This window comes from Podarcis gaigeae (genome assembly GCF_964106915.1).
Source record: "Podarcis gaigeae genome assembly, chromosome: 1".
Classification (NCBI taxonomy): domain Eukaryota; kingdom Metazoa; phylum Chordata; class Lepidosauria; order Squamata; family Lacertidae; genus Podarcis; species Podarcis gaigeae.
This window is the reverse complement of record NC_139678.1, coordinates 116708879-116720933: the sequence shown is the minus strand read 5'-3', so window position 1 is coordinate 116720933 and position 12055 is coordinate 116708879. Positions and strand designations below refer to the sequence as shown.

General features: G+C 45.1%; 1 protein-coding gene across 1 annotated transcript in view; it reads right to left on the bottom strand.

The window, feature by feature from the left end:
* Positions 1 to 12055, bottom strand: part of LOC310833208 (dynein axonemal heavy chain 11-like) — a 217438-nt gene that overhangs the window by 87402 nt on the left and 117981 nt on the right. The window contains exons 45-46 of the mRNA XM_083715704.1: positions 11870 to 12012; positions 5814 to 5975 (exon numbers count right to left, since the gene is read on the bottom strand). Coding sequence (XP_083571830.1) covers positions 5814 to 5975; positions 11870 to 12012 — 305 coding nt within the window. The remainder of the gene's footprint in view (positions 1 to 5813; positions 5976 to 11869; positions 12013 to 12055) is intronic.

Here is a 12055-nt window from a genome sequence, read left to right as displayed (position 1 = left end):
AAGATGGCGGATATTAACATCTATCCAGCCCGCATGAGGTAATTAGAGGCTGGTTATGGGGAGTAAATCAGTCTCCCTAACATCTGTCCAGGGGGGAGAGATGCAGTTTTCACCCGCTGTTGCCATAAATCAACCCCGAGTTCGGAAGAAGCAGGGGTTGAGGCACTGGGTGCATAACCCTCGGCGGGCCTCGGAACTCCTCCGAAGCTACTTTCAGGAGCGAAACTAGTTGCGTTACTTAAAAGAAAGGAAAAATTGGTGAAAGATAACGCCCATGCTTCAAGAGAGGCAGGAGGTCTTGATCTGCTAACAATCGTACCACCGAAATGAAGAAGACTGAGAGACGGAAGATTACATCAAGTACTACAGACAAGCTGGTATGTGGATTGGGTGCAATGGAACTGAAAGGGGGGGGGAAATGACTTTTTATCTTTCCCCCCTCTATGTGATTAATTAATAACCCTCCCTCTTAGAAGATCCGTGACAGCAACTAATTGGCAAATGGGACTGAAAACAAACTGTGTGGGAATAATAAGATAAAGGTTTTACTCTGTAAAGGGCTTGGAAAGAAGAAGGGCTCTCTTTTGTGACGCAGTTAAAATGGAGATTCGATACGAGACCTGTGTTGCAGGAAGGTTTTCGTCTTGGGGAAGGGCGAGCCAAAGATTTATTATTTTCGACGAGATTGCGATCTGAAGGGGCAGCCCTCCTGGAAAAAGACTAATTTACAATGCAACAGGTCGGGAAAGCTAAAGAGCAAGCTTTTGGACTCTTTTTCATCGGAAGACAAGATGGCGATGGCTTGCTAGAGTGGAACTGTTCAGACTATTGGGATTTACGAGAGAGCAGTATAAAGTCCACACAGAAATACAAATAAGACTGGTTTTTTTTTTCAACCCACTTGCGGAGTAATTCGGAGGTGAAAGGAAAGGAAAATGAGGAATGACAAGCATTGAGAAGAGGAGTCTGGAAATATCATTCTTAATATGAAAGTAGCAGAAACAGTTGAGGATTGGACTCCTGCCGATCAAAAAGCATGGGTACCCCCCACAAAAATTTATAATTTGGAAAATAATTGGACTACATGATATGCATTGTTATAATTTGGACTAATTGATTTGATGTGTTTAATTTGGTAATATGAAACTTAATAAAAATTATTTTTTTAAAAAAAAGCATTGGAGGGGCAGGCACTGCCAATCCTTACCCCTCCACCAAACAATTTTTTTAACCAATGCCTAACTGCAACCTTACAAGTTGTGACAATTTGCTACGCAATAGGCAAAAACCAAATGGCACCAGCCAATCAGCCAAATGGACAAAATTCCTGCCAGGCCCCTGCCCCAAAAGCAGATGACCTCATGACAGGCATAGCAAAGTCAACACAATAGCCCTAGATTAGGGAGGGCAGGTGGGTGATCCGATGCACGCAGCAAAAGAGCCCAGTCAGTGCTGTGTGACTTGATTTTATAACCTTTGGTCCGTCCCCCTAAATGGCAACACCAAAATTTGCCCAGTAACCCAACCGCCCAATCACTGTGGATGGTCATCCATACTAACCAACACAGCAACAGAGGGGTGGCCTGTCAGACCCCACCGCAACACATGCTCATTATGAAGGAGAACATGCTTAATAAAAAAATACACCCCCCCCCCCGCGCGCTTTTGCTTTGGTATAAAACATTTTCCATTTATTTAACATTTCAGCAGGGCAAATTATATATATATAAAATCCACGGAGAAGTGTATTGCCATGTGGCAGTACCCATAATGGGGAACTGTGGTTTAATGGAAGCCAGGATGTCTGAATCAAAACCAGTAAGCAATGGGAAAAGGAGAGATGTAAACAGAGGAACACATAGCCACGGTGCTTCTCCACCACTTCATAAACCATGGCTTATGAAGTCATGAATTAACATTGAAATATAGCCACCATATATCAATTCCTAACCTTTTCAAACTTTCCCCCTCATGTTCACACTTCCTTATTAATTCACTCTTTCAAACATCTCTATCACACCTCTCTATGCAAAGGCTCCAAGCCAAATACTTGCCCTTTGTGCAGGCAAAATTCCAGCACTTTCGCTGGCCTAGAAGTACCCTAAAGATCCTGGAATGCATAGGAAAGGTTTGTCTTCCAAGAGAGATGTATAAATGTCCAGTTTTCAGATGCTCCCAAAGATCACGGTGTTCTTGGCTAACTCACTTACAGAATATCTGCTAATAAAGTCACTTTGATGTACCCTTCTGTTTTTTATATAAGAAAGTCAGTAAGTTTGCATATAACAACCACAGAATCATAGAATTGTACAGCTGGAAGGGAACACAAGGGTCATCTAGTCCAACCCCCTGCAATGCAGGAAACTCGAACCCACAACCCTGAGATTAAGCTTCTCATACTCTACCGACTGAGCTATAAATAACAACAGCTCCTACTACAATAATAATAAAAATAGTAGTAGCGGAATTTGAGGAATCACATGCAAAAGAAGAGGCTGACATAACTGCTAATTATATTATTGTTTGTCGTGGTTTGCACTGGATTAATTTGCAGATAAGGAAGTCTGCTCTGCTCTAAATAAGAAAAAAAATCTTTTGAAGGATTATGTGCTACTTGCATACGATCTCTCTGCACAAAATACAGCATGAAGACTATTACTTAATTTAGTTGAAATGGTAGCTTGTTGACAAAAGAAACCTTGCTGAGATTGGAACGCTTTTATGAAGCAAAAAAATAAATAAATTATTGCAGTAGCATGCAACAATGCCATTTTCTTTATAATGGTGACACAATATTTAGCTCTGTAATTTAAAGGTAATTGCTCCATTTTCACGATGTTAATGCTACTGAAAAATATGGTACGAGAAATAAGTAAACTTTTCCCTTAGGATAGGAAATTGCTTTTAATGGAGGAAACTGCCATTCATTTCTGCTTTTATGTTAGCAGCAAATTCATTAGGTTAGACCTAGATAGAATGAAAGATTTTTGTAGCTTAATACTGTCATTAAGCAGCAGTCTGGCTTAGACTTACTTACAAAGTAAGAACAATTTGATTCAACTTGAGATCATGCTGTGCCTGAGAATGCTCACAGGCCCTAGAGGACTGGGTTATTGTTTTCTGTGTAATTGGTCCAAATGGTGATATTCTACTACCGTATCCCAGAGATTCCTATTACTTCTTCTTCTTTTTTTAATGGTTTATTTTCTTTTTCAGATAATACCCTATTACTCCTCATTATTGCTGACAGCCCCAGAACTCCATTCTGGTTCCATTTTATTTGGACGGCACATAACTGAATAGCCGAAAGCAGCCGCAACCCAACCATTAGATAGAGGGAGGTAAACACCTCAGAGGACCACAGCATTCCCCAGTCATTCCTCTCTGTTGCCACATGAGTCTTTTAATCTGGCCTGCTGCCTCGGGAGTGATGGAGGATGCTAGTGTGAACAAAATAAATGTCCCAATCACCAATGTTGAAGTAAGATTCAGCAGCCAGTTGAATTGGTTTCTGTATGTGGAACTGGCCGGGGTGCCATCTTGCCCCTTCACTTCAGGCAGCCTAATTATTATTATTATTATTATTATTATTATTATTATTATTATTTATTATTTATACCCTGCCCATCTGGCTGAGTTTCCCCAGCCACTCTGGGTGGCTCCCAATCGAGTGTTAAAAACAATAAAGTGGTACTTTGGGTTACATACGCTTCAGGTTACACACTCTGCTAACCCAGAAATAATGCTTCAGGTTAAGAACTTTGCTTCAGGATAAGAACAGAAATCGGGCTCTGGCGGCGCGGCAGCAGCAGGAGGCCCCATTAGCTAAAGTGGTGCTTCAGGTTAAGAACAGTTTCAGGTTAAGAACGGACCTCCGGAACGAATTAAGGACTTGACCCGAGGTACCACTGTACATCATTAAATATTAAAAACTTCCCTAACCAGGGCTGCCTTCATATGTCCTTTAAAGATAGGATAGCTGCTTATTTCCTTCACATCTGAAGGGAGGTGTTCCACAGGGCAAGTGCCACTACCGAGAAGGCCCTCTGTCTGGTTCCCTGTAACCTCACTTCACACAATGAGGGAACCGCCAGAAGGCCCTCGGTGCTGGATCTCAGTCTTGGGTCAGCCCTAGCTGAAAGGAAAATTAGATTGACCTCTCTTGCATCTCACAAGGTTATTCCCGCTACATCATACTATGCTATTGGCATACATGGAGCTTTGCAGAGCATCCTAAATAATAATGAAAAAGACTGCATCTGGTGCCAAGGTGCTTGCAGTCAACACTTTGACTGTGTGGAAGCAACGAATGAAAGTGAGGAGGAAGACAGAGAAAGAGAGAGAAAGGTAAAAGGTAAAAAGGTAAAGGACCCCTGGACAGTTAAGTCCAGTCAGGCAACTATGGGGTTGCGGCGCTCATCTCACTTTCAGGCCGAGGGAGCCAGTGTTTGTTCACAGATAGCTTTCCGGGTCATGTGGCCAGCAGGACTAAACTGCTTCTGGTGCAACGGAACACTGTGATGGAAGCCAGAGTGCATGGAAATGCTATTTACCTTCCCACCACAGTGGTGCCTATTTATCTACTTGCACTGCATGCTTTCGAACTGCTGGGTTGGCAGGAGCTGGAACAGAGCAATAGGAGCTCACCCCGCTGCGGGGATTCGAACCGCCGTCCTTTTCATTGGCAAGCCCAAGAGGCTCTGTGGTTTAGACCACAGCGCCACCCACATCCCCCATAGAGAGGCAAGTGGAACAATGGTTGAAGGTGAGCAAATGTACTCCACTAGATGATTGCAGTCATCAGGCTACAATAGAAGAGCTCAGCTGGTTGGTCCTGAAGTTTCCTGGACCCAAGTCAATCAGAACTTTGCATATTAGCACAAGACCTTGCACCTAGTCAGGTAGGATGTGGGTAGCCAGTTTACTTGTTTTAGCAGAGGTGTCAGCCATGTTCCCCCAGCAGCAGTCCAGCCATTGTATTCTGCGTGGACTAGATGGCCCTTTGCAACGCTACAATTCTATGATTCTACCTGGACCAGGCACAACAGCAACCCCACCTAAAACACATTGCATTAATCCAGTTACCAATGCATGGACTACAATGGCCAGGTTATCCCAATCCAGATACAGCTGTAGCTATGCAATGAAGTACTTCATTTTGTTGTCCCAAATCTCCAGCTATTTCTCCTGGCAATTCTACAGTGGTACCTCAGGTTACATACACTTCAGGTTACATACACTTCAGGTTACAGGCTCCGCTAATCCAGAAATAGTGCTTCAGGTTAAGAACTTTGCTTCAGGATAAGAACAGAAACCGGGCTCTGGTGGTGCAGTGGCAGCAGGAGGCCCCATTAGCTAAAGTGGTGCTTCAGGTTAAGAACAGTTTCAGGTTAAGAACGGACCTCCAGAACGAATTAAGTACTTAACCCGAGGTACCACTGTATTTGTTATGCTACTTTTATCATTTTATCTTGATTATTTAATACATTTTTTAAAAAATTGATTAGCTATCTGGAGATCCTGTGGTTGGACCAGAAAGTAGGAGATATAGTTCAATAGACAAATATGTATTTGTCTATTGAACTATATCTCCTGCTTTCTGTTCCAATCAGAGGATCTCCAGGTAACTACCGGTAATATCCAAACCAATAACTAATATCCGATTTCCCCCAGTGAAGCACAATAGTAAACAGTTGTGGGAGAGAACCTGACCAGTAGTCCTTCCGTAGTGACAAAAGGTGTCTAGTTTTGCAAAATGGAGCATTTCAGAATTCATGCACAAAACCCACGGCAGCAAAATAAGCTGTACTTACATCAAGTAAATCCATCTTGTCAATGAAGCTGGTGCTAACGGACTGGAGAGCGACCAGGGGCCAAGCATGGAACCAGTCAATGGCAGTGCAATTGACGAGGGCTGGAAATTTCCTCGCTCTTGCTCTCAGGGTGAAACCCACCGGGGAGAAGCATAACACAACCTGGGAAGCAAAGAACGTTCCCATGAGAGAGTCTTCAGTAATTAACCAGGCATTAATTTAACGTCGGAAGACTAATGGTACCATTCAGATAATTAATTAGTTGGACACACCAAGTAAAACCTCAAAATGTGCTTCCTTAAATCACATTCCCATTCCCAGCTGTGTACTTCAGGATTCTCGGCCTATGGTAGCCAGAAGAACTCTCTGTGACCTTATAGACAGAGCTGCTCAGTAATACTAAGGACACAATCCAGCCAAAGTTAAGCACTTTTAAGTTCCACTGGGTTCAACAGCTGCATCTAGAGAGCTGGCGTGCCACAGTGGCTAAAAAGACTAAGCTACAAAGCAGACTGCACCATGGACTCACTAGATCAGTGGTGTCCAAACTTTTTTCAAAGAGGGCCAGATTTGATGAAGTGAAGGGCCGTGAGGGCCGACCAAAGGGCTGACCAAAATTGTTGACCTTTTTTAAGGATTGAAGTTGCTGAGGTTTTTTAGGATTTTACCCCAGGAAAAAATCCTCCACTCTCCACTCCCTTTGAGCTCAGGGTCTTAGTTTTCTTTGGCCTTGCTATGGACCTTAGGTTGGTCGCCCTGGTTGTCCAGGGGGCCTGGTAGGAATTTTTCCATTTGGCATTAGGCTTTTTGTTTTTTTCGCCTACCTCGTAGCAATCGTCACAACTTTCGTGGTATTGGTGGGTAGGTTAGGCATTGGAATAATGTGTTGTGGTGTGTCGAAGGGCTAGGTGTGGCCATCGCCTATGCCTTCAATTTTTGGGTATTCCGTTAAAGGAATCTGGCGGTCGTGTATTCTGTCTGATGCCTGCTTGGCGGGAGGCCATGGCACAACCCTCGGTGACATCAGGGGAGAGCCTATAGTTGGATTAGCATCAACAGGCTCCACCTACTGGTGAATAAACCCCCCTTGTTTTAGACTCACCCCTCTCTGAGAGGTGGAGTCAGCTGACGTAATCCAATGCCTAAGCCAATACCTTTTCACTTGCTGTAATCAATAAAGTTGTGGCCTTTTCTTGCCCATTAACCTTATATCACGTGTCCTTGTGTATTCATTCCACTTTGCGGGGATCGGGTCCTCGAACCACAACTAAGCTGTTCTTAAACCAAGGTACCACTGTATTACATTCTCCTTGCTTTTCAGATAGTAGATATCACTGACAACAGTAGCTTAACACGCATTAATTAAAACAGTGGTAATCCGGCACGAGCAATAGAGATATTTCATAAGAAAAAGTGGTGCATGCTATTTCCTTGTGCACATAAGGGCTTATGAGAATCCGTATAGCCCAACTGATGGAATCATGGATATTGACTGGAACTGGATATTCTTACTAAACATCAAGAAGAACATTCTGACAGTAAGAGCTGTTCCCCAGTGGAAGAGACTCCCGTGAGATGTAGTGGGCTCTCCTTCCTTGGAGGTCTTTAAGCAGAGTTGGATGGCCATCTGTCATGTATGATCTAATTGAAATTCCTGCATTGCAGGGGGTTGGACTAGGTGACCCTCGGGTCCCTTCCAACGCTATAATTCTGATTCTATGAAAGAAGATTACTTTTATTAAAAAATACAAAAAACTTGTCAAGCATGGTTTGAGAACCAGAGGCTAGAAAACCTGCTGATTCTATGTACAGTGGTACCTTAGGTTAAGTACTTAATTTGTTCCGGAGGTCCGTTCTTAACCTGGAACTGTTCTTAACCTGAAGCACCACTTTAGCTAATGGGGCCTCCTGCTGCCACCGCGCTGCCTGAGCACAATTTCTGTTCTTATCCTGAAGCAAAGTTCTTAACCTGAGGCACTATTTCTGGGTTAGCAGAGTCTGTAACCTGAAGCGTATGTAACCTGAGGTACCACTGTACAGTGTATGCTTTGCAATTTTGAAATACTGAAGATAGGTTAAACAAGCAAGCATTTGCTTTAGGCGGTCCTTATTTCTTTTTTAAAAAAGGAACTTTCCCAGAATTGCCAATGAGGAATCCAAACCCGAAGGTCACCATGAAGGATTTGATAGAAGGCCAATAAAGATTAAAGAGTTACCAAAGCTATCCATCATCTGAAGAATGGAAGGAGCAAGCAGGTATTGATCAGACCTCTAGTAGGAAGTGGCAAGGTCACAAGTGGGGAACACAAGAACTGTGAGCTGGATGGAGCTCAACAGGCAAGAAATGAATGCGCTTTGTTACACACAGCACACCCAAGGATGTTGTGACGCACAGACCTTAGGTGCTGAAATATTATCTGCTTATTTAGAAGATGTATTGCAGTCACAACACTCAGGGGAGCTTACAACAGCTTAGAAAAATCCACCAGAAAACTGCATTAAATTTCCACACCATCCTTCATCCAAGGATCTCAGGGCAGTTTCCAGTATCAACTGCATATTACTCAAAAGTAGCCCCATTGAAATCAATGATGCTTAGGGCTCATCCACACTTCGGGGTGGGGGAGACAACTCTTTAGTACTCAGTCGTCTTAAGTGGCAATTCGGGTACTGGCTGGACGTTTCCTCCAATTTAACGCTAAAGAGAGGATATTCCCTGGGAAAGGGGTGGGGAAAAGGTGGAATTGCTTGGACCTCTGCTTTCTAGGACTAGATGAAGTGTGCATGAGTCCTTAGTCACCAGGGATTTTTTTTAAAAAAGCCCTCAGACACAGACCTGGAAAACCTCTGCCTCTGCCTAGAAATCCAAAGCAAAGCTAAGTGTGTAGGAGCCCTTATCTGAATACTGTCAGGAGCTCAGCCTACACACGAGTAGGGCCCTGGCAGAGACACATGCCCGACTGGCATGTTCCCTCCCTCCTGGTCGATCGTTAGGGAGCTTCATAAGCTTTCTTCTGATGCCATGGGTTGAACCTGAGACCTTCTACATACAATGCATGCGTCCTATCACTAAGTTGTCAGGAGTTCAGCCTACACTCAAGTAGGATCCTGGCAGAGACACATGCCCGACTGGCATGTTCTCTCCCTCCTGGTCGATCGTTCGGGAGCTTCATAAGCTTTCTTCTGACGAACATCACAGTGACCGATGCCAACCGACACCGGCACACTTAAGGATCCGCAGAGTTTGCGCACCTCATGTGACAGAACTCAGCATTTTGGCTAATCTACTTTATTTACATATAAACACACACGGAGCACTGCAACATGGCTCCCTCTCTCTCGAGCATCAGACAGCAAAGAGAAAAAGTACAAAGGACAATAGTCCCACTTCACGGAACACAGTCACACAAACATCCTGTCTCCATCACATCCCACACTGTGGAGTCAAAACATATACCGTCATGTGAAAGACAACAATCTCATGACTGCAATCACGGAGCAGGAATTCTAACAGAGATGGGGGCATGTCAGGGACTGGACTCAAGAGGGTGAGACGGATGAGGAGTGGTGGAGATCAATCCCCTTCTCTTGATGCTGCAGGAGAAGAAGAATGCAGCATTGATTTACAGCAGGGGTTTGAGGGGGTTGAGGAAGATCACAGCTCAGAGAGAGACAAACAAAATAGTTGGGAAGTGTTATAAGAAATAGGGGGCGGGGATTTGTGACAGGGCAGCCAGCTGACACATTGTCATGGGAGAGCATTTCTGATCCCCCTTCTCCCAGAACTCGGCGTTCATTAACGGTGCAGGGGAAACGGAATCAAGAGATGTTTGGCCACAAGCAGCCACCGTAAAGGGAATGCTGTTGCTAGGGAAGAGGGAGGAGGAGCCCACTTCGGATCAACACCGTTGTTGAGGCTTGTTGTGTTCTTTGGTCTCTCACTATTAGGATTGAATGAACCTCATTAAAAAGGACCCTCCTTGTTTTCTTGGCTCTTCCTGCAACCGGCTCTTCCTGAAGCCTTAGCAGAGCCTTGACAGAGCAGCAGTCTCATGCTCTACTTTTTGTATTGCATTGATAGTTGACTCCCCCTCATTTCTGAACATTATACAGTGGTACCTCGGGTTAAGTACTTAATTCGTTCCAGAGGTCCATTCTTAACCTGAAACTGTTCTTAACCTGAAGCACCACTTTAGCTAATGGGGCCTCCTGCTGCCGCTGCACCACCGCTGCACGATTTCTGTTCTTATCCTGAAGCAAAGTTCTTAACCTGAAGCACTATTTCTGGGTTAGTGGAGTCTGTAACCTGAAGCGTATGTAACCTGAGGTACCACTGTATACAACTCCCAGTTGCGAATAATCCTTCAGACATCTAATGAAATGGACTCTAGTCCATGAAAGTTTATGCCATGCAGTAGCATTAGGAAGGGGGAGGCTGGGGGGGGGGTCATGGCCCTGGGTGCACTTTTTGAGACGGTGCAACTGGGCGCCCTGATGACAGATAGCTTCACTGAAGTCGGAGCCGTGGGGAGGGAAACTGCGCCCAGGTTGGACCTTCAGGGCCTGGCACAGGTGTGCGAGGGAACCATGGGGGCAGCTTTCTCACGCAACCACCCAATGTTGCCAGCTGGCCGGCCAGCCGCAACTCCACTCCCAGAGAACCAGCGTGGTGTAGTGGTTAAGAGCGGTGGACTCGTAATCTGGTGAACCAGGTTCGCTTCCCCGCTCCTCCACATGCAGCTGCTGGGTGACCTTGGGCTAGTCACAGGTCTCTGAAGTCTCTCAGCCTCACTCAGCTCACAGAGTGTTTGTTGTGGGGGAGGAAGGGAAAAGGAGATTGTTAGCCGCTTTGAGACTCCTTTGGGTAGTGATAAAGCGGGATATCAAATCCAAACTCCTCCTCCTCCCCCTCCTCCTCCTCCTCCTCTTCTTCTTCTTCTCCTTCTTCCCAAATCATGCCTGACCTGGTAGCAGAGAGGCAATGGCAACATTGCCACCCCTCTCCTTTGCTGGGCTCCAGAATAAGTGGTCAGGAAGAGGGTGGGTGGGGGCAGACCGCCCCAGGTGCCCTCACTGGGGGGGGGTGACATTTGGCGTGCCATACACCTGCAACTCCCAAACCTACCCTGAGTTGTCGAGGGAAGGGGGGAGCTGCACCCCTTTGCCAGTGGTATTCCCCCCTTCATTTTGACAGCTTGGGGGGAGGCTTGGGAGTCGCAGGTGGGTTGCGTGCCGAATGTCCAGCATGGCCACCTCGCTCCGACCCCGTGAGTGGCTCGTTCCGCCCCCGGCTGCAGGGCATGAACACACACCGCTCCGGGCATGTGAGCGACTATCCCGTGCCTTGGAGGGCACCCTCCGTGCCACGCCCCCCCCGGACCGGGCATATACTCCGCTGCTGCATGTGGTGAGGCCTGATGCAGCCACAACAGGCTCCCTCCATGCCCAACCCTGGAAGCTATGCTCTGCCACTGATGCCATCATAAATATAGTAGACTTTAAGGTGCTACAAGATCCTTTGATGGTTTTCCTGCAACTGACTAACACAGTTACCCCCCTGGAAGTTTTTAGTCCTGTAAGTGATCTAGAATAATAATTCAGTGAACTATTTGTATATGAAAAATTACTGATACACGTTTGATTCTACTTGCCCAGTTATTGCCTCTGTATCTATCCTACGAGATTTATAACTGCAGAAGATACTAAATTTTCCTTTTAAAAAAATCAATGGTAATTATCATTTTGCCTTCTCAGTGCTGTTCTTCTTTTTCAGGGGGGGGGGGGAAGGATGCAATGCTACAATCCCAATTGAGCTTCCATAATTCACTCTGGTTTTGCACTTAATGTGTACAGATTAAAAGGTTAGGATATTCTTTAGGCATCCAATAACTTGATTTGGTACATTAAAACAAAATCCATCTATCGATTTCTCCCCTCACTAACAAAGATAATCTGCCACAAATATGGTGTTTATTATGAGAATTCGTTCTGCATGCATCGCCTTGCAGCAGTTACATGTTGAACGCTTCCCCCTCATATTCATTTTCCTTGTTTACCTTTAGTTGCCGACGAATTCTGTCAATAAAAAATTGCCAGCAGTTCTCTTTTGAATCAGCCTGGCCAAGCCCCCGCAGTTCCAGCCTTGTAGAAGATACTATGCTATCCACTTCATCTTCATTAAATAAATCAGGGATATCACCTTCAAAAAAGAAAAATCTATATGTAGAATTTCGTATCTGAAG